At 40.0% G+C, this 22,812-nt stretch overlaps 1 protein-coding gene across 2 annotated transcripts in view; it reads right to left on the reverse strand.

The window, feature by feature from the left end:
* SLC16A12 (solute carrier family 16 member 12) overlaps positions 1–22,812 on the reverse strand; it is a 94,904-nt gene that overhangs the window by 19,517 nt on the left and 52,575 nt on the right. For both annotated transcript variants that reach the window (XM_033215965.1, XM_033215968.1), the window contains exon 2: positions 6,343–6,588. In XM_033215965.1, coding sequence (XP_033071856.1) covers positions 6,343–6,542 — 200 coding nt within the window. In that variant the 5' untranslated portion in view covers positions 6,543–6,588. The remainder of the gene's footprint in view (positions 1–6,342; positions 6,589–22,812) is intronic.

A 22,812-nucleotide genomic window follows, 5' to 3' on the forward strand; every position in this document is an offset into this window, starting at 1 on the left:
TTTTTGTAATCCACTCATCTGACAAAGGGCTAATATCCAGAATCTAGAAAGAACTTAAACAAATTTACAAGAAAAAAATTAAAGCACCCCATCAAAAAGGTGGTAAAGGATATGAGCAGACACTTCTCAAAAGAAGACATTTATGCAGCCAACAGACACATGAAAAAATGCTCATCATCACTTGTCATCAGAGAAATACAAATCAAAACCACAATGAGATGCCATTTCACACCAGTTAGAATGGCCATCATTAAAAAGTCAGGAAACAAAAGGTGCTGGAGAGGTTGTGGAGAAACAGGAATGCTTTTACACTGTTGGTGGGAGTGTAAACAAGTTCGACCATTGTGGAAGACAGTGTGGCGATTCCTTAAGGATCTAGAACTAGAAATACCATTTGACCCAGCAATCCCATTACTGGGTATATACCCAAAGGATTATAAATCATGCTACTATAAAGACACAAGCACACATATGTTTATTGTGGCACTATTCACAATAGCAAAGACTTGGAACCAACCCAAATGTCCATCAGTGATAGACTGGATTAAGAAAATGTGGCACATATACACCATGGAATACTATGCAGCCATAAAAAAGGATGAGTTCATGTCCTTTGTAAGGACATGGATGAAGCTGGAAACCATAATTCTGAGCAAACTATCGCAAGGACAGAAAATCAAACACCGCATGTTCTCATTCATAGGTGGGAAGCGAACAATGAGAACACTTGGACACAGGGCAGGGAACATCACACACTGGTGCCTGTCGTGGGGTGGAGGGATGGGAGAGGGATAGCATTAGGAGAAATACCTAATGTAAATGACAAGTTAATGGGTGTAGCAAACCAACATGGCACATGTATACATACGTAACAAACCTGCACATTGTGCACGTGTACCCTAGAACTTAGAGTATAATAAAAAAAAAAAAGAAAATTTCCTGAAAGCGTATACACTAAAATGTACCTAATCATTATATGTAAATGGTGAGATTAGAAATAATTATTTTAATCTTTATTCAGCATTTTGAATTACTTTACAATAAACATGATTTCTTATGTAACCAGAAATGTGTGTATATGTGTGTGTATGTGTGTATGTGCAGAGGAAGAGAAAGAAATATTTACATTGAAAAACAGTTAATTACTTAGAGAAAGACATGTGAACAAGAAGCAATAGTTTGTGTCACTGTGCAACTTGGAAGAGCCTTATATGGATTAGCATGGTGTCCTCATTCAGGCAGGAAGCTTTTATAGCCTGGTGATAACAGGGGAAGAAATCAGGCCTGTGGCTTGGGGATGAGATAAGAGGTTATTAATCTCTTTGGAGCTAAGTTCCAATTAATTGTGCTTTAACAATCCATAGTAACCTGTTATGTTCACTCTCCCTCTCCTCTCCAGTTGCTGCTGGGTGTGAAAGTAGGTGGTGAAGAGCTTGGAGAAGAAGGGAGAGAACCAGGTATAAACGAGACTGCCGTGTTAGGCAGGGCCAGCTTCATGGGAGTGCAGCCTACACAGTTACATAGAGCCTGGCACTTAGAAGTATGAAACTTGATTTAATGCTTGGCTGTCACTGACTGAATTTTTTTTTTTTTTTTGAAACAGAGTTTCACTCTTGTTGCCCAGGCTGGAATGCAATGACGCGATCTTGGGTCACTGCAACCTCCGCCTCCCAGGTTCAAGCAATTCTCCTGTCTCAGCCTCCCGAGTAGCTGGGATTACAGATGTGTGCCACCATGCCCGGCTAATTTTTATATTTTTAGTAGAGACGGGGTTTCATCATATTGGTCAGGCTGGTCTCGAACTCCTAACCTCAGGTGATCTGCCTGCCTCGGTCTCCCAAAGTCCTGGGATTACAAGCTTAATAATTTAATATTTGAATTTGTGTTTCATATGTGCAGTGCAATGGAACAATGGAGACTTCATGTAAGCAGAGGAGATACGTGCAATATGTGTTTCTGCAGTTCTGTGATCCACCATTCAAACATAGTGTTAGAGATGTCCCATAAGCACAGTGTTCTGCTAGGCCCACGATTCGAGAGAGTTCAGTTAAGACTCAAAGCCAGTATGAGGTAAGTGTGTTACATCTACAACTTAGCAGGCCTGGGGATAGGGAATGAAGTGTCTACCAGCCCCAAGAGACTATGCTTTCCGTTTGAACCAAAACCTGCTTCAAATGCAGAAAGAAGGCAGTGGTGTTCTAAGAATCACAAAGGACCAAGGATTCCTATCATACCCTTTTTCATTCATATCACTTCCCTGTATTAGCGAACCACTAATGCTGAGGGTGATGGCATAGAAGGAAAGAGAAAGATCGGCCAACCCTATTTCCATTCCCTTTCAGTCCTTCCTTACTCATCAATAAGCTGAAGGTAGGAGAATGTTGATAGGATGTGCAAGTTTCAGGAAGTCAAAGGAAAACAGTTGAGTTAGTTTTGTGCGGGGTTTCTATTGTTCTGATGGAAAATGAAGTAAGTATGTATGTATAAGCTACAAAATAAGAGTTGTGTGACTTCAGTGATCCCATAGATGAGTTTAAGACTCATATTTGCATTTAAAGCTGACATTGCATAACATAAAGATGTATGGTCAATTCATCCTAATTATTTCACACTCTCATTTACTTTACTTAGAATAACACTAAATAGCAAATTTAAACATCATGAAAAATGTAAAGAGACCACGGAAGACAGGAAAAAGCTTTCTATTTTAGTACATTTAACAGCATTTCCCCCTGCTTTTTGAGCAAGGGTGCCAGCATTTTCATTTTGCACTGGGCCCTACAACTTTGTTGTTGATCCTAGTGGTAGGAAAGAGAAAATGGAACAGTGTGGTGAGCTAAATTTTAAGTCCCAGCAAAAGGTGGGATGAAGTTTGGCATGCAGGGCATATAGTAAGGATCAACACTGGTAGAAGGAAAGGGAAGGATGCAGGATTAAGCAGAGAGGTCAAACTGCAATGCAGGCCTAACCTAACAAATTCTCAGCCAGTTCCAAATGAAATGGTCCAGCCCTGATGCACATCCTCAATCATTAATTGGTGGTGAGTATCCCTTCTACGCCCAAGGGTGTCCTCTTGGGAGAGGCAGCTTTCTGCAGGTGAGGAGGACCTAAGAATTGATAGCTGCAGGCTCTGCTGACTGTACACCCTGCAGCTAAGGCCAAATGAGTGGCGCATCTCTGTGTTCACCACAGTCCCATTCTTGTATGCCACACTGAATACTGTATGTAATCTCTGTCAAAGGGGTATAAAAAAAGGGGTCCTTCTCTATCCAGCGATTTAAGAAACCACACATGCTGCAGCAGATCTGATGCTAGATTAATAATTATGTCAGAAGTTGGAGTACTAAATAGTCACACCCAACGACAGAGAGAATGGTAACATGAACTGCCTGGCACTGATTAACTGCAACAGTCAAACTAGCTTTAATTCAGTGTCAACAATAACAAAAACCTTATGATGGTTCTTAACATTCTAAAGATTGCTAGTCTAATACTAAAAAGTTTATTTTCTCCTAACCACCAGGACTTCAATTTAAGTGAATAATGATTCATTGGATTTACTCTCATTATAAAATGCAGACATGTACCACATAATGACATTTTGATCAACAATAGACTACATATACAATGATGACCTCATAAGATTATATCATATTTTTACTGTACCTTTTCTATGTTTATATACCCAAGCACTTACCATTGTGTTACAATTGCCTACAGTATTCAGTATCATACAGTAACATGCTATACAGGTTTGTAGCTTAGGAGCAATAGGTTATATGATATAGTCTAGGTGTGCAGTACACGGTACTTTCTAGGCTTGTGTGGGATAAGAGGTTATTAATCTCTTTGGAGCTAAGTTCCTGATGCTCTCCCTTTTCCCACTCCCCCACCCAGACAGGCCCCAGTGTGTGTTGTTCCCCTTCCTGTGTCCATGTGTTCTCATTGTTCAGCTTCCACTTATGATTGAGAACATGGAGTGTTTGGTTTTCTGTTCCTGTGTTAGCTTCCTGAGGATAATGGCTTTCTGTTCCATTCATGTCCCTGCAAAGGACGTGATCTTATTCCTTTTTATGGCTGCATAGTACATACATAGTGGTGCATATGTACCACATTTTCTTTATCTAGTCTATCACTGATGGGCATTTGGGTTGATTCCATGTCTTTGCTATTGTGAATAGGGTTGCACTGAACATATGTGTGCACGTATCTTTATATTATAATAGTATGATTTGTATTCCTTTGGGTATATACCCAGTAATGGGATTGCTGGGTCAAATGGTATTTCTATGTAATATCAGCCTCCAGGTGCTGATATTACAGGCATGAGCCACCACGCCCGGCCTATAGATGAGTTTTATAGACTCATATTATAGACTCATAATCTAGACTTCTTAATGTCCAGGGAGCTATCATATCAGTGATGAGAAGTCACAATGTCAAAGGGATAATTGTATCCCAATTCCTCTTACAGAGGTCTTCTTAAGAATCACACTTCAGCCCGGCGCAGTGGCTCACACCTGTAATCCTAGCATTTTGGGAGGCTGAGGCGGGTGGATTACCTGAGTCAAGAGTTCGAGACCAGCCTGACCAACATGGTGAAACCCTGTCTCTACTAAAAATACAAAAATTAGCCCGGCGTGGTAGTAGATACCTGTAATCCCAGCTGCTTGAGAGGCTGAGGCAGGAGAATCACTTGAATCTGGGAGGAGGAGGTTACAGTGAGTGGAGATTGCACCATTGCACTCCAGCCTGGGCAACAGAGGGAGACTCCGTCTCAAAAAAAAAAAAAAAAAACCCAAACAAACAACAACAACAAAGAAAACACACTTCATAGTATTTCTGGTTCTAGGTCAGGGAGGAATTACCACACTGTCTTCCACAATAGCTGGACTAATTTATATTCCCACGAACAGCATAAAATCACTCAGTATCAATTATATTATTTTGAACAAATCTATAGTTTATCATGACACACAATCAACCAACCTTACTACAGCAAAGATAAACATCTTATTCTATCCTGCATTGTATCTTTGTTATGGGAGGGACATTGATGCCTCTATTGATGATGCCAACAAATAATTAGTCCAAATTACTTTCTTGTAAGGGTCTGCTGCCAGAGGAGAGAAATAAAGATTTCTATTTGAATGAAAGCACCTGTAGAGGAAAGAGCTAACACATGTAGACTTCAAATGCATATTTACTCCAAATATAAATGAGATGGATGAGTCCTAACACACATGCATCTAACTTAAGCATATTCAACACTATGACCTTGGAGAAAAGTAAGAGGGAGAAGAGAGCAGGCAAGAAAGAGAGAATCTTTGTATCTGTGTTTGTGCTCTCCTTCAACCTAGAAGTCAGCCTTCACCACAACAGCCAAAATGCAAAATAAAGCAAAATAATTTAAATTCTAGGTTTTAAGCTTCCAGTGGCTTAATGAGCCCTAGGGAGCAAACGAGTTTTCCAGGATTATTTTGGCCTTACAAGTTTTATCCTTTCTGGGATGAATATAGACCCTAACCCTGTGTAAGATTAACTCTGTGTGATCCATTCACACATCCACTGTAAACTTTATAACCATACTCTTGTCACCTGGCACCCCTTTTCCTCACCGCTAGACTTAAAGCCACATCACACCATTATGATTATGATCTCTTGTCATCAGTTTGCCCATAGTGTTTTTCTTGATTTATGAATTATGGATCACAGATCCTATTAGCTTTGTAAAACTTTAATGAATAAGATCTATCTTAATTTAGATTTATCATTAAGATAAAAGAGTTAAAAATTCTGGAGAAACACATTTGTAGAAATGATCTTACCCTCCCCTGGAGCTATGCTGGCTTACGCTAACTTACCTTCTCAGGTGTGCATTTACCAATTCTTTAAAACCCCCAGAAAAGTGATTTCACTATGAAAATACTGTAGGACATTTCCCATGCTATTTCATATGTGATGAGTTTTAACTATTTCATATTAATGAAGAGTGGAAGATGAAGAGTGAAAAGAAATAAATGTTACATCCTTCCACATCTTCTAGAGCTGCTTATGAAAATGAATGACTGGAATAGTCACAGCAGTGGCCTAAAACTGTCCTAAGACTCCAGGTTTAAATATCAGATATGATAGAAAAGACCACTATCTGGGACTCGTAAGTGTCAGAGAATCACATACTTTGCAAAGGAAACAATACCTGAGCAGTCAATGGAAATACACACACACCACATGCACACACACATATCTTCACAATGATGGGTTCAGAAACAGAATGAAGCAGATTTAAAAGAAAAGACAGGCCAGGTCATCTTAATAAGTCAAGAAGGAAATCCCACCTACCTTGTGACTGCCCGGGTGCAGATGGTAACAAGGAAACAGCCAGCCACAATCATCCAGCCCCAGCCTCCATCTGGAGGGGAGGTAGACCGAGCTCTATTTACTTTTGCCATCGTTTTTCTTTTTTCTTCTTTTCCAGGTTGCTCCAACAGCCAAGTTATGATCTTGGAAGAGTTTGCTGTCCAGTGACTTCCTGTTGGCATTCAAGGTTGGCATAGAACGCTACCTGGCACATGGGTTACTCGCCATCTAAAACCAAAAATCAAGACATATTTATATCTTATTGCTATGTCCAAAGGTTGATTTTTCTTCACTTGGTAAAACATGATTATTACTTTCCTATTAAATATGAGTATTTGTAACTATGAATACCAGACTGGGGAAGACTATTTGCTGTCCTTGGTACATACTTTCTTTTTAAAAAATATAATAGACCCTCTCAAATTGTAGTCAAATGCATGTCTACTCTATTTGATACCATTTTTCCCTAGCCTCTCTTGAAGGTAGTTGTGGCAATAAAGTGTAGTCTCCATTAAAGGGATGTGAGCAGAAGTCATGTGTGCCACTTCTGGTTCACCAACTCAAAGGCAAAGGTACTTTTCAAGGACTTCCAGCACCCTCTTCCAACCGACTGGAAGATGGATGTGTACATGAAACCACTTCAACCACACAGACCAGGACATCAGTCTAGGGGCTGGCAGAGCTACAAGACAGGAGAAGCCTGGGTCCCCAGATGACTCTGGGGAGACCTGCCCTCCTATTCTGGACTCTGTACATCTCTACACTGTTATACAAAAGATAAATAAGCTTCCATTTTATTTGTGTCTCTGTATTTTGGAGTCTCTTTGTTACAATAGCTTATAACATAGCCTAATTATTATACAGAATGAGTCTGACAGCAACTTCTTGGCATATTTTAAAATGCTATAAATTTTTAAGTGTGTAATTGAAGAAGAGAATGACAAATAAATGAGACAAAGTAGAGAGCCCAGAAACTAGTATATAACATTTTAATACAATCCAAATAAGGTAAAAAAAAGATCAGTGAAGAAAAAATGTATTATTTACCACATTCTGTTCAACTCTCCATTTAGCTCCTGACCTTCCAGATAAATCAATAAATGTAAAAAAATAAAGAAGTAGGCCGGGCGCGGTGGCTCAAGCCTGTAATCCCAGCACTTTGAGAGGCCGAGACGGGCGGATCACGAGGTCAGGAGATTGAGACCATCCTGGCTAACACGGTGAAACCCCGTCTCTACTAAAAATACAAAAAACTAGCCGGGCAAGGTGGCGGGCGCCTGTAGTCCCAGCTACTCAGGAGGCTGAGGCAGGAGAATGGCATAAACCTGGGAGGCGGAGCTTGCAGTGAGCTGAGATCCGGCCACTGCACTCCAGACCAGGCGACAGAGCAAGACTCCGTCTCAAAAATAAATAAAAAAATAAAAATAAAGAAGTAGTTAAAAACCTAAGTGAAAATATAGGCAAATATTTATCTGTTCTCTAGATAGGAAAACTCCCTGAGATGTAAAGTAATAAACCAAGATTTAAAAAATTTGTTAATTTGTCTAAATTAAAAGTTAACATTTCTGTATTACAACGTGATTAATAAACAAAACCAAAAGGTAAGCCACAGGCTTGGGGAAAAAACATTAGCAATACATACTTCAAAGAAGTAATATCTGCATTTATTCATTCATTCAACTGTAAGTATTTATTGAATCCCTAGCATGTGTCAGGCACCATTTTAGGTCACTAAGGATTCAGTAGTGGTCACAATACACAAAGTTCCTTGTGGTGGGCAGGCTCTAAGGTACCCCATGGTCCTGGCTCTGGTTGTTCACATCTTTATGTAATCCCTTCCCTTGAGCATGGTAGGGACCTGTGACTTGCTTCTACCCAACAGAATATGGCACCTGTGATGGAACCTGACTCTCATAATGATGTCATGTTGTATATGACTCAGGCCTGCTAGCCACTCTCGCTCTCCCACTGTCCTTGAAGAAGCAAGCTGCCATGCTGCACACCTAGGAGAAAGCCATTTGGCAGGGAACCATGGGCAGGATGTAGATGCTGAGGACAGCCTCCAACGGACAGCAAGAAACATGAAGATCTCAGGGTCTTTTGTTTTTTGCTTTTTCGCAAACATCTCAAGTGAGCCTGGATGCAGAATTTCCCCTAAATTGAACCTCCAGTTAAGAACAGTCTCACTGACACCCTGACAGCAGCTTTGTGATACCGTTAGCCTAGGACCCAGCTAAGCTATTTCTGGATTCTGACCCCATAGAAACTGTGAGATAAGGTGCTTCTTAAGGTATTCCATGGCTTGTCAAACAGACTTCTTAATTACAGTAAGGGATGAATTTTTTGAGAGGAAAAATAAGTTTCAACACCTACTTCTTCTACAGAATTGAGCAAATTACCCAGTTGCTTTTATAATTTTATTGTGATCACCGGAAGAAATCCTAACATTAATTAAATGAAATGTCATTTCAACTATGACAATGTGTGGATTATTTGATGCACAAAGACTATGTACCACCTGGTAAATTATGGGCAAAACAAATTGCCTAATAAAAAGCATTTACTTTAAGACCACAACTTTCTCAAGAAAATGGCTCATAACAGAAATTTGTAAGCGTGCATCTTTGAAGATGGAACAAATTGGTGGCTGATGATTTCAGAGAGTGCATACAGAGCAGGGGTAGTGAGGCTAAGGCAACAAGAATGATTCCCACATACATCACTTAGGTTTGCTCCTTTTGAAGCCTCAGGTCTTCATTGTCATGCTGTTAACCATCTGGTGACTTTGGGGAGACTGACAAAGGTGATTAAGTGTACAACTGAAATTATAAATCTATCAAAAGTATCGGGAGACCAATACTGGCATAAATACTAAACCTATTGATAAAGAAAAAAAATTTACTACTGGAAATTATAATATTGCGAAACACTGGCCTGGGGATTGAGTAATAGCCAAAATACTGGTGTTGGCGCTAAGTGAAAATAACAGTGATACAGAGCTGCTGTTTACAAAGCACTTGCCATAGGCCAAGCTACTAGCAAGCATCACTACAGACAGTATCTCATTTAATCCTTACAAGAACCATAAAAAATAGATATTATTATCCTTATAGGTAAATAAACTCAAGTTAAAGAGATTAAGTAATTTGCCTTATTATTCTTTAGATAATGAAGCAGCAGAAATGGGTTATGAACCTTGGTCTGACTCCAAGCCAATGCCCTAACCAATGCCCTGCACTGCTTCTACTACATTTCCTTATTCCTTGGTATGAATTCATAAACATTTTCTAATTATACACATAATTCTTGCTGATGACACACCAGTAGGATGATGTGAATTGCAGCCTGACGTAGTTATAAATGCAGTTCTTTAAATGGTACCCTTGATATTTCCCTGAAACATTCCTGTAGGTCACTGATTGACCAGCTGTGAAATTTCAGAGCAAAACCAACCCTCTAAAGGTGTCTCTAACACTCTGGAGCTTCAAAATAAGTTTTTCCAAAACATAACTTTGTGGCATGAATAAGTAGCTTTAAGAGTCATCTACTTTCTTCCCCAAAATGAAACGCTCAAGGAAAAACTCTTATTTTAAAAGATCTACCATACCTGTATTTTTGCTTTCACACACAGCCTGCTGCAGCAGTCAGAGCTGGTAGTCCATCCCTTCTTCTATTCCATCATAACCCTGGCTTTGTTAGGATTCAACTCTTAGCTGCTCTCTCCAGCGGCCATCTGGGCCCAGTCCCTTGGTTCAGGGAATGGTTTTGGATTGGTCTCCCGTTCCCATGTCAGTGAGTTGATGAGGCACAGAATTGGAAGTATCTAGCCAATTAGCTATGGAGAGAAGCCTCTGGGAAATGTTTCTCTGTTCTTAAGAAAACATACGAGGAAGAAACAAGCCCCTCTTCTTCCTGTAGATTCTGGATGTAATACCTGGATCTATAGCAGCCACCTCTTAACCATGAAAGAAGCTAGTTTGAGGACAAAGTTGATGAGCCAAGACCCAGTTGGAAGATCTGGGTTCTGGCTCTGCATCTTAAGAGTTATATGAATTCAAGCAAATTACTTTATGTCTCTGAGCCTCAGTTTACTTACCCATGAAATGGAGGTAATAATTTTACTTTCACAAAATGTTGTATATATTAAAATGAGAAAAAACATGAGGAATACCTGACACATAAATGTAGATATTATTTGCCATGTGATTTAACCTCTTTTCATTTGTTCATCACTCATTAATTCAATATTTATTGAGTGTCCAATATGCACCAGAAACTATTCTAGAAGCTGGGCTATGAGCATTGCAGAAAAGAGACAATAGCCCTGCTTTCATGAAGCTCACATCCTAGTGGGACAGGCATAGTTCATGAACTGTTGAACAATAACTTCTAAGCCTTCTTTGTTTGTATAAAAAATTACCTTTGGCCTACTTCACAGGATCATAGCTATAGTCAAATGAGAGCACCCACAAACTGGCAGCAACGAGCAAATCTAGCTTCAGGACACTTTCATTATGCCTACAGTGTTTTTTAAATGTTTACATTAGTTGGCACTTGTAAAGATCAGATACTATCCAAATTTCCAAATTCTTTTGAAAAACTGCAAGCTCTAAAAAGACGTTGGGCTACATTCCCTTGTGGCAGCCATGAGATGGGGCCAAGCAGCAGTGTCCCCTTTCAGAGAAGGCCTGCACTTCCGCTTTACCCTATCCCTGACACTCTGTCCTGCACACATTTGTGTGCAGTTCCTGTGTGCTTTACCTGCCAGGCCCCTGGAGGCAGTAAGATTTTCAACTTCTGCCCATACCGTGCTAACATAAATCAAAGCTTTTTAAACAGCCATGTGAGTCACGTTTATGGTACGTTTTATGCCTAGCACCCTCTCTTTCTCTCAATTCCGATAGAACCAGCATTCAAGAGTCTACCTACACCTGTGACAAATACACACAACGGAATAACTCACCAGTTGGACACAATTAGCTGCCAAGTGTTATGATGTAATACCATCAGTTGTACCAGTAAAAAAAGGCACAACTTAGAAACTTCTGCCTTGGTATAGTCCTAGCTTCTTCTTAGGCTTTTCCATTTAAATAAACCCCAAGGTTAAGTTGTTTTCCAGGGTAAGACTATAAATCCACCTGTCCATAAACATCTGGTTTAAGGACCATCCTTAGTGCCACCATAGGCTATGAAAGAAGACTGAAACAGCCAGAGCTGCGCAACAGCCCTTTTAAAAAGAAACATAATGTGATGGATCATGAATTAGAAAGGTATCCACATTCTTTCAACAGCAATTCTATTTCTGGGAGGCTATCCTAAGAAAACAATGTAAGAGAAGCCACTATGGGCAAAAAATAATAGCTGTATTAACAATAATACATAAAACAGAAACAACCTAAATGTTTAACAACCAGGAAGTGTCTGGAGAATTATGACATGTTCAACAAATGGAAGAGTGCAATTCATTACAATTATAAACAGGAAGATAATATTGTAATATGGAAAACCATCACGATGCAATGTTAAAGCCAAGAAAAGACCCTCATATACTTTGTGAGGGAAGCTATGTAAAGCTTCTGTAAAAGTTGTATGCTTGTAATTGTCACAAAAAGTAGGAAGAATATGTAAAAAGAAATATAATTGAGCTGGCATGATTAAGTTATTATTCATTTCCAAAACTGTGTTAAATATCATTTTACATATAATTTTTTAAAATAGATATTTCAGGTCTATTCCTTCAGTGAGCACAAAAGTCTCTTTTGTAGTTTCTCAAGGACTGAAAATAGCTATCATTTATTGATATGGCACATTGAAAATGAGGTGATTATTCAGCAGTGGACGCACCGTAAGCAACAAGCCCCTGGCAAAATAAAATGTTCTGTTTCTTTACAAAAATATTAAGCATCATTAATTTTTACTTTGCTGCTGCTAAACTCCCATGATTCCTTTTTCATTTGTTTTAGGTGAGCATCCTCTGTTTGGCATTTCCACATGTAATAAGTTAAGAACTGATTTGATAAGATATCCCAAAAATGCAATTGTATAAATCCAAATAAAAAATTTAAATAATCATCCCAACATAGCTGTGGTGACAGCATGATGAACAAAGGTCTGTTGTAAGTCACAGAGTCAACCTGGGTGAAACCACGGGACAAGGAACATCCTCATGGGACACCAGGGTGGGGAGAAAGAGCCTCTCTGCAACCATATGTATGCAATACTATTAGTAACAATTTCTCATGAATAAGCGCATTTGATCTTCACCATCCTCAGAGATAAATGCTGTCTTTCCCTCTTCCTCAATGGTGAAACTGAAGCTCAGAGAAGTGAAAAGACTCCCTTGACAACACTGCATGTGAGTGTAAATGGAGGCAAGTAGCTTTGGCTGACTTTGGATGGTGCACTTGTCCATCCGCTCTGAGATTTCAAAATTGTTACTGCCGTTTCTGTCAACAAGATGTCCAAGCAATGCTAACGCTTAAGCACCATTCACGTGAGTGACCACGACAAAAGGAAGAGGGGAGAAGCCGACAAGGTAATCACAAGGGTATGCGGCTGTTAACAAAACAACGCATGTGAGTTTCTTTCAAAACAGGTCATTTAATAGATTTATACATATTCAGAAGAAATGTGCAGGTTAGACAGGGCAAACCTTGTTTCCTGGAGACTTTGAAGCAGCCTGAAGTTCTCCCACAACATTAACCTGAGCATTCTTGTAAATAATTAACCCACCTGATAATAGACAAATATAATGGCCAGGTCTTTTATTAAGTTAATAGTATTGCAGCCGGGCACGGTGGCTCACACCTGTAATTCCAACACTTTGGGAGGCTGAGGTGGATCACTTGAGGTCAGGAGTTTGAGACCAGCCTGGCCAACATGGCAAAACTCCATTTCTATAAAAAGTACAAAAATTAGCTGAGCGTGGTGACACACGCCGTAATTCCAGCTACTTGTGGGGCTGAGGCATGAGAATTGCTTGAACCCCAGAAGATGGAGGTTGCAGTGAGCCGAAATCATGCCACTGTACCCCAGCCTAAAACTATAAGCAAGGGAAGCATTTACCATCTTGCAACTCTTCGTTTTACTAATCAGCCTGCGATTCATATTATTTTGACATCAACCACTGATGAATTCTACTCATCAAATGGAACAGTATTCTCTATCCCATTCTGGCTTCAGAAAAGTTTTCTGAGATGAAAGAAGTACTATATGATGATGTTCTTCTAAGATTACTCCTTACAGTGTAAGTTGGGATGTATTCTCAACTTCACTTTATCCTCTTTGCTTTTTAAAAAAAAAATCATTTGCAAAAAATTGTTGCTAACATTCAGTAACATTGCAGTAAAGCACTCCATTTGCGAGACAACTCTTTCATGTTGCCCACAGCAAAGTTTTCTGAAGAGATTCCTTTTATCACTAGAAAACCTACAAATTTCTTATAGTCAGTAAGCAACTAGAATAAAGGGAAGAGTATTCTTAGAACCACTTGTTTTGGAAGGCCTCCAACATTGGCTTTCCCTTGTTCTTTCCTTCCTTGACTCCTTCTATTTCCAGCACCTTCACCTTCAGCTGTATTCTTACCTTATAAATTGGTCTGTAGCCACAAAAGAGATAGAGTATGATGGAAAAATACCAAGGGTGGGCATTTGGGCTGAGTCCCAGTGACCCTGTATGAATCACTTCCTTTCTGCTGCTATTTCCTCATTAATAAAATCAGGATATTGAATTACTGATGCCTGTCTTCTAAACCAGATGACTATTAACTACATCTTCCCTAATATGTAAGTTAACTGGTACAGGTAAGCACTCGCAGTAAAATTGTAATTAACTTTGCTTTTTGTTTACTTAATAACTCAAGGTAGAGACAATTCCTCTTTGTTATTGCTTAAGAATCATGAAATTTGCCAGTCTCCTTTTTTTTAGGCATTTCTAAAATATTTCTATACTACAGGTAATTTTTTTTAAAAAATCTTCTGATGTATTACCCCTTTGTGGTAAGCCAGGTTCCTTTAAATGTTCCCTAATGTCATTAAGGCTAAGTCAAGAAGCCTATTGCTGTAGGGAATGAGACATAAGCCCCATGCTGAATAAATGCATCCACAGACAAGGAATCACGGGATTGTGTTATAGGGGACATTCCCACCACACAGAAAGGGAAAGTACAAGCCTACCCTGAGAGGAAAGAGAAACAGACTTTAAAGGAAGGGTGATGAGCTACCCAGATTTCTTAGGGACTATGTCTCCCACTCCCTAAGTCTTGGCCCAGACAGGTATGTGGTATGGTGAAGAGATAGTTTTCCCTTAACCTAGGTAGCTGAGGGAGAAATGCCAGTAAGGAGGCCTATGCTATGTGTGCCGTGTATAATTGTGGGAAGACACAACTTCACCAGTCCCCTCTGTCTAAGCAGAGAGAAACAGAGTGCCCACTGACAGTCCTTCACCTCCTAGATGGCACAGAAGTGATGGGGGGATTCTCCCATGTTCTCAGTGGAGACATGGAAGATAGCTGAGATGAGAGCCAGGGCCATAGCAAAGGGAAGAGGGATTCCATGGCAAATGTGCTGAGCCAAATGGAAACCATAGATGACCCTTAAGAACTACAACAAGAAAGGTGGGGAATTCCTCCAGGCCCTGGCCATATGGAGAATACAAAACATAAGCTCCCAGCAGCAAAGTACACAAGGAGGACAGAAGCCATCACTTAGAGAGCACCAAGATGAGTTTCAATTTACATGGACATTCAGGAGGCCAGCAGGATGCCCAGTAACCAATACTAGGAAAACCTCTGCATGGGCCAATGAGAACTTAGAAAACAACCAGAAGGCCTGCATGCTAACCACCTCCCCGACCACTACCACAAGGACACATGCGCTCCCCTCTAGACCAGACACACTCACGAAGAAGGAGGAATAAACACAAGATAGGGAAGAAACAACCCTAATAATCAGAGTAACCTCAGATTTGGCTGAATAATATGCAAAGAAAGCTGATCTTAGATGAAAAATACTAAATTTGAAAGACTGTTAAACATTTTTAAATTGAGGTATAACTTACATACAATAAAACATGCCCATTTTAACCTACATTTCAGAGTTTTGAGAAATGCATCACTCATGTAATCACAACCATCACAATCAAGACACAGAACATTTTTATCATCCCCAAACATTCCCTCATGCTCCCTTGCAATCAATATTCACCAGCCCTAGCACCAGAATACCACTGATTTGCTTTCTGTCAATAAAGATTAGTTGTCAATACAGACTGCTTTCTGTCAAGATAGAATTCTGTCAAGAATTTCATAAAAATAGAACCAAACAACATGGATTACTTTGCTTCTGGCCTCTTTCACTCAGGATAATGTTTTGAAATCATTCAGTTTGTTGTATCTGCAGTTGATTCTTTTTATTGTTGAATATTAGCATGTGTTACTACAATGAGTTTATTCATTCGTTTGTTGATAATTGTTACAGTTTTTTCCAGTTTTACAATATGAATAAAACTTCTATGAACATGAGTGTACAAGTCTTTTTGTGGACGTATGTTTTCATTCTCTTGAGTAAACCCCTAGGAAAGAAATTGCCCAATCATAGGGTAAACGTATATGTTAACTTTAGAAGAAGGTGCCAAACTGTTTTTAAAGGTGGTCCTGTGATATTTCCAGTACTAAATTAGAGTTCCAATTGCTTCACAACTTCGGCAATACTTGGTATTGATAGTGTGATTAATTTCAGTCATTCTAGTGATATCAAATGGTATCTCATTGTACTTTTAATTTGTACTTCCCCAATGACTAATTATATTAACCAGTTTTCCAATAATTATTAACTATTCATATATCTTTTTTGTGAAGTGTCTATTCAAGTATTATGCCCATATTTTACTAGGAGGTCTGTCTTTTATTATTGGGATACAGGAATACTTTATACATTCTAGATACAAGTTATTTGTGGATATACGTGTTAGAAATATTTTCTCCCACTCTGTGGCTTACCTATTCATTCATTAGTGGTGTATTTTGAAGAGCAGAAGCCATTACTTTTGATGAGTTGAAATTTATTATTTTTTCTTTGTAGCTGATTGCATTTCTCTGTATTAGTGAATAATTAGAAATTTAAAAGTTTTAAATACCACTTTACAGTAGCTTCAAAAAAATGAAATAATAAGAAATAGATTCAACATAACATGTGCATTATTTTTACACTAAAAGTATGAAACAGCACTAAGAAAAATTTACAAAATCCTAAAAAAGAGAGAAAGAGAGATATCTTGCTCATAGATTGGAAGACTTGGAAGATGTCATATCTACCCAAGTTAGTTGATAGTTTCAATGAAATCCCAAACAAAATTCCAGCAGCATTATTTCTTTTTTTTTCTTTTTCTTTTTTTTTTTTTTTTGAGATGGAGTATCGCTCTGTTGCCCAGGCTGGAGTGCAGTGGTGCGATCTCAGCTCACTGTAGCCTCCACCTCCTAGGTTCAAACGATTCTCCTGCCTCAGCCTCTCGAGTAGCTGGGAGTGCAAGCGCCCACAACCATGCCCGGCTAATTTTTATATTTTCAGTAGAGATGGAATTTCACCATGTTGGCCAGGCTGATCTCGAACTCCTGACCTCAAGGGATCCACCTGCCTTGGCCTCCCAGAGTGCTGGGATTACAGGTGTGAGCCACCATGCCTGGCCGGTATTTTTTCTTTTAAATTTATTTCTTTTTTATTATTTTCTTGAAACAGTGTCTCACTCTGTCACCTGGGCCAGAGTGCAGTGGCACTATCAGGGCTCACTGCAGGTTTGACCTCTTGGGCTCAAGTGATTCTCCCACCTCAGCCTCCCAAACAGCTAGGACTACAGGCACATACCACCACACCTAATCAATTTTTGTATTTTTTTGTAGAGATGAGGTTTCACTATGTTTCTCAGGCTGGTCTCAAACTTTTGGGCTCAAGCAATCCTTCTGCCTCGGCCTCCCAAAGTGCTGGGATTACAGGCCTAAGTCACTACACCTGGCCTCAGCATTCTTTTTTTTTTTTTTTTTAATAGAAACTGACAAGCTGATTCTAAAATTTATATGGAACTGAAAATGATCTAGAAAAGCCAAAATATTTTTAAAAGAAAGAACAAAGGTTGAAGACTTACACTGACTGATTTCAAGACTTGTTCTAAAGCCAGAGTAATCAAAACAGTGTGATATTGGCACATTATATTAGTGGAACAGAATAGAGAGTTCAGATAAAGACCTACACATTTATTCAAATGGGGAAAAATGAATCTTGAGTCTTATTGTCACTCTATATACAAAACCTATAGATAGAAGATGTAAACGTAAAAGAAAATTATAAAACTTATAGAAGAAAACAGAGGGAAAAGATCTTTATAACTTGGGAATAGGCAAAGGTTTTTTAGAGAGGACAAAAGCAGCAAAATAAACTCCCCACTCTTGCCTTCATTTAAAATGGAGGCTTATGAAGAAGTTTAAATTTATTATAGCAACAAATAAGTTGTAATGTTTTTCATATCTGTATTGCTTTACAAGTAAGTTTCAACACTACCACAACTCACTAGAGAAGATTTCTAAATTTCTAAATAAACTGTACTGTTGTCTCTGCAGTGGGGAGGTACTCTTTTAGGGTACATTTGTAGCCTTTAGTGTGTCCCATTTGCAGCTCTTTGATCTACACACTCACTCCTGTCCCTGTAGAGAAGCAAGAGGGGAACACACAGATAGTATTTCTAATCATGGAAACTCAGTGTCCTCAGCCATAATCCGTTGGCCTGAGGATTGGCTGGTCCTTGAAGTCCTCAGCAGAAGCCACATTCTGCCCATAAATATGACCATCTCCTTAGCCAAATATTAGCCTCGCTCCTAGCCCATCACTACCACACCCACCTATCCTACACTATAAATTTCTTACAACTCACTGAAAAACTCAGGCTTTATATATTTTTACATGCTATTCCCTTTACCTTCAAATTCCTTTCTTCCACACCTTCAAACACACTGCCTGGTGCAGAATAAGAGCTCACTCAATGCCTAATAAATGAATGAAATAAGTTCTGCCTTCACCAGGGAGAACCCCCTCAAGTCATAAGAAATAAAAGCATAAATAACTATCACTAGTTTTTAAATGGCCATTCAGCTGAAAGAAACATGGAAAGCAGTTTATCCTCATCAGAGAGGTCTAACCTTCACAAAGCAAGAAAATCAACCATTATAACCAGAAAAGGAAGAGTATTTAACACAACCAGCTTCTCTCTGAACAGCACACACCAGAGCATGGCGTTCATGTCACGGAGGTACTAGCCAGCACTTAGAGCTCAAGGGTCTGACTCTTGGAACACAGAATGAGTCACAAAGTCGTAACAGTAATGATGATTATTACTATTTAGGGGCACTGAATCCACCAGGCTCTGAATTCACTGCTATATATATGTTATTCCATGTTATCTTCATCTCGACCCTGTGAGGTAGGTATTATAATCTCCATTTTACGGACAAAGTAAGGTATGCTCTATCCAGGATTCTACCTCAGGTCTGACTTCAAAGCTTGTGCTCTTGTTCACTGCAAACCATCGTCTCTCCTCGGCCTTTAAGCTGTGTCTTGGTAGAAGCCATAACTGTTATGTGGGATGCTGTGTCCCCAGCAACTAAACAGCGCCTGGCATGTGTTTGCTAAATGTTGTTGCTAAATGTAAGCCTCTTGTGGATGTTCAGAAAATGACAGTTTGGCTCCCTATCACTTCACATGTTATTACTCCCTCTTAACAAGAATTAAATGTCTGGTCCTTGAAGTCCTCAGCTACCTTTACCCCACCCCAGTTAACATCCTGGCCTATGGCTGGGAAACAGAGAGGAAACCACGTGTATTAAAGGGCAATTTTCCAAGTATGAGAGAATTCCAACATTTTTTTCTGCACAGCCTTTACAGCAGTGTAGCAAAGGGTTCCAGCTGGTAGCCTTACAGACTTCTATCCTAGGGGCAAATCAAGTTCCAAAGGGACTGAACGTGGGAGGGAAGTTAAAGGAACCCCTCTCTCTCTGCTTAGGCTTGCACAGTCTCTGGCCCAAGCACCCAATTGTTTTCATCCATTTAGAGCCTCTGGATCCTGGAGATGCCTTCAGCTGGAAATAGATTTATTTATTTTTATTGTTCAATGACATTACACATGTGCCATGAGACAATACATATATATTGTTCTAGGTGAAGAGAGACTAAGACTGCTTTTTTTGATGTGCTTATTTTTCCTTTCTGCTTCTCTCTGCTTAGTCCTCAAACAGATCCTGGTAACGGGAGTAAATAATTACTGACTTCAATCAGAAATTTTTGGATGTTTGTCAGAGACCTTTGGGCACTAAACTGAAACACTGACCTTTGCTAAAGAAACTGCCAAAGCTTCTACATTGTGTGTGATGCTTTGAGGGCAGGAACACTTTACATAAGACTTAGAATAAACAGCAGAGTGATTTGTATGGTATTTGGTCTACAGAAAGGAAGAAAACGGTACAACTTGTGATTCACATACAAGGCAGACAGTAGAAAGCAAAATTCTTTCCCACCCTTTCAGCTCCTAATCCACAGAGCCACTGATTCTAGGCAACATCAGAAAAATGCTTACTTCTGAGTTGTTGAATGTGCAATTCATAACGAGGAGCTTGTCCCCAACTACATTTTCTGCAGTAATAGGATTCTGGTATAAAGTTGGGTATAGTGTCTGGCATAAAGTTGGTGCTCAATACTTGTGTAGTTCCATGAATAAATTTTTGTGTCCAACTCAGTGCCTTGTAGAACTCTTTTATTCTAATTTTGTACTCTCACAGAGTATGGCATTATTAAGTCAGATTATATTGGAGGCATCATGGCTGCAAAGGAGAACCTGGGAGTTTGAGATGCATTTCACAGAGTCTTTTTGTTCGTCATTAGAGAGCCTATTATTGAGAACAGTGCTGCTGTCCATACCACAATATTTCCCTCACTCTGTAATCACTGCCACCCGCCATGCTGTTGAAATGGGAGGGGCAATGAGTCCATTATTTCAGTCAGCTAGAAATTAACCCCTCACGTCATGGAGTACTATGGAGAACTGGTGTTTGTAAGAGTGCAGGCAGAAGAGCACAGTTCTGCACTCAGAGTGTGAGATCCCTAAGAGCAGGGACCCTGGAGGCTCCCACTCCCCACTGTATCTCTAGTGCCTAGGATCATGCCTGGGAGAGAACAGGGACTCAATAAGCAGTTAGTGAACAAACTTCCCTCCAGTTCTCTAGTTCAGGATAATTTCTCAAATTACATGGGGAAATGGTACAGGGAGCTTGAGGAATGGGAGCAAGAAACCCTTTCTTTGATCTTTTTATCTGCCATAACCAGCCTTCCCAGCACTGGAGTCATAGAACCCTAACTGAACCTATCTCACTGGGCACAAAGGAGCATGCCTAGGCCCTGACCCCAGACCAGGCCAAAGTTGGAAACAGAAATTCACTGGCAGGTTTGCCCCTTCTCTCTGCTTTTGCAGAGTGGGCCGCAGGAGGGCTCACCTACAGGGCCTGGCACTCGGCCCACAGTCTGCCCCACATTACGCCAGCCATCAAATTCCACAGGCCTGTAGAGATGTTTATTTTTGTGTTCTGTAGACTCTGCTCACGGCTTGAGCCACAGCAGGTCACACAAAGGACAAGGTGTTGCCAAGGTTGAGAATGTGGTGTACTCTTTTTGTAAGACTGGGGACTTGAATTTCTGCTGTGAAATGAAAGATTTAGACATGATTTTACAAAAATTCCTTCAAGATACGGATGATTGTTTTTGTTCCTATCCTGATAGAAGTAATTATTGTTGAACCAGTTCATTCCACCTCCCTCTAGTTTAGAACCAAAGAAAGTTTGATGAACTTTTAACAAAGTCCTTGGAAGTAATTCCCCGATTCTTTACATGTTAGTACAATCTGTACATTTAAAAAGATGTCCAGGCCAGGCACAGTGGCTCATGCCTGTAATCCCAACACTTTGGGAGGCTAAGGCGGGTGGATCACCTGAGGTCAAGAGATTGAGACCAGCCTGACCAGCAGAGATGGAGGAACCCCATCTCTACTAAAAATACAAAATTATTCAGGTGTGGTGGTGCATGCCTGTAATCCCCAGCTACTCGGGAGGCTGAGGCAGGGAAATCACTTGAACCTAGGAGGTGGAGGTTGCTGTGAGCCCAGATTGTGCCATTGCACTCCAGCCTGGGCAAAGACCAAAACTCTGTAAAAAAAAAACAAGATGTCCTCAGCCAAACAAAGCAATAGTTATATTCTTAATATAAGCTATAAGCCATTTGTTCATTAAGAATCTGTATAAAGACAATAGGTAAAATAAATTTGATGACATTTTCAAATAAATTTTCTTACGAATCACTAAGGCACTTACACATTCGAAGAATCTTGTACCTGTGTAAGATAGTCTGTCCATCAATATTACATGTACATATGGATGTACAATCCTTGTACTAAGTCTATTGTTCCCTCTCAGTTCTGAGACCAGCTCCCACGCGTCGCCCCCCCAGCGCCCGATGAAGTCCCTCTGTTTATTAAGAGTAGGACTTGTGCCTTGGAGAACATGAGTTCTTTCTGGTTTACTGGGTATATTATTTAAGGAACTGGGAAGGGAAGATTTCAACAAAGACATTGTTTATAAAGGTATGAGCAGTGTTAATAAAATCTGACAACACTATATCATGATAGTGTTGGAGAATAACAGTTACATCAGGTACAACTTAATAAAGGAAGTGGAGTCCCTTGGGCCTAGTAACAGTGGGAAACTATTACCGCCTCTAGACTTAAGAGGGCAGAGGGGGAGAGCAGTTACTGGAATCGTGGAGAGTTGATGTAGAAAGTCCCTGTTAAAGGGAAGCAGTCAGTCCACAGGATCTGACAGTCAAAGAGCCAAGGAGATAAACACATCAGCCACACCTCCTCCTGCATTCCAAGTCTCAGAGGTGATTCAACCCAATGGGAGCCCAACTGATGTAGCCCATGAAAGTTTTCAGCCTCCCAGGTCAGAGAACAGGGTGGAAGTGGGATGAACAGTGAACCTGCAGGGTGGAAACAAACTGTGTTGCATACCAGTGTGACCCATAAGCTCGCCCTGCAGCATTCTAGGGCTATGTAAAAAGGTGAGGTCAAGTCCTGAGCTCACGCTGGGCTTTGTCTTTAAACTAGATCAGTTGCTGATGTCTACCAACTCAAATCTTTTAGCATATTTCAAAGAGGAAACTCATCTGTGAAACCAACCTCCTCTTTCACTGCTCAGACTTAAGCAGTCCCTTAGTTTCAGCCACCTATCACCTTTAAATGGACAACTATAAAACCTGCATCTCTGCTTCCGATCTTTCTCCCAAGTTACAGACTCAAATTTCCAGTAATCTGCATGAGAGTCAAACTCTCATGTCCAAAAAAGTACTGGCTAATCACTCCTGGAAACAC

Source organism: Trachypithecus francoisi, unplaced genomic scaffold (assembly GCF_009764315.1).
Source record: "Trachypithecus francoisi isolate TF-2019V2 unplaced genomic scaffold, Tfra_2.0 Contig00586, whole genome shotgun sequence".
Classification (NCBI taxonomy): domain Eukaryota; kingdom Metazoa; phylum Chordata; class Mammalia; order Primates; family Cercopithecidae; genus Trachypithecus; species Trachypithecus francoisi.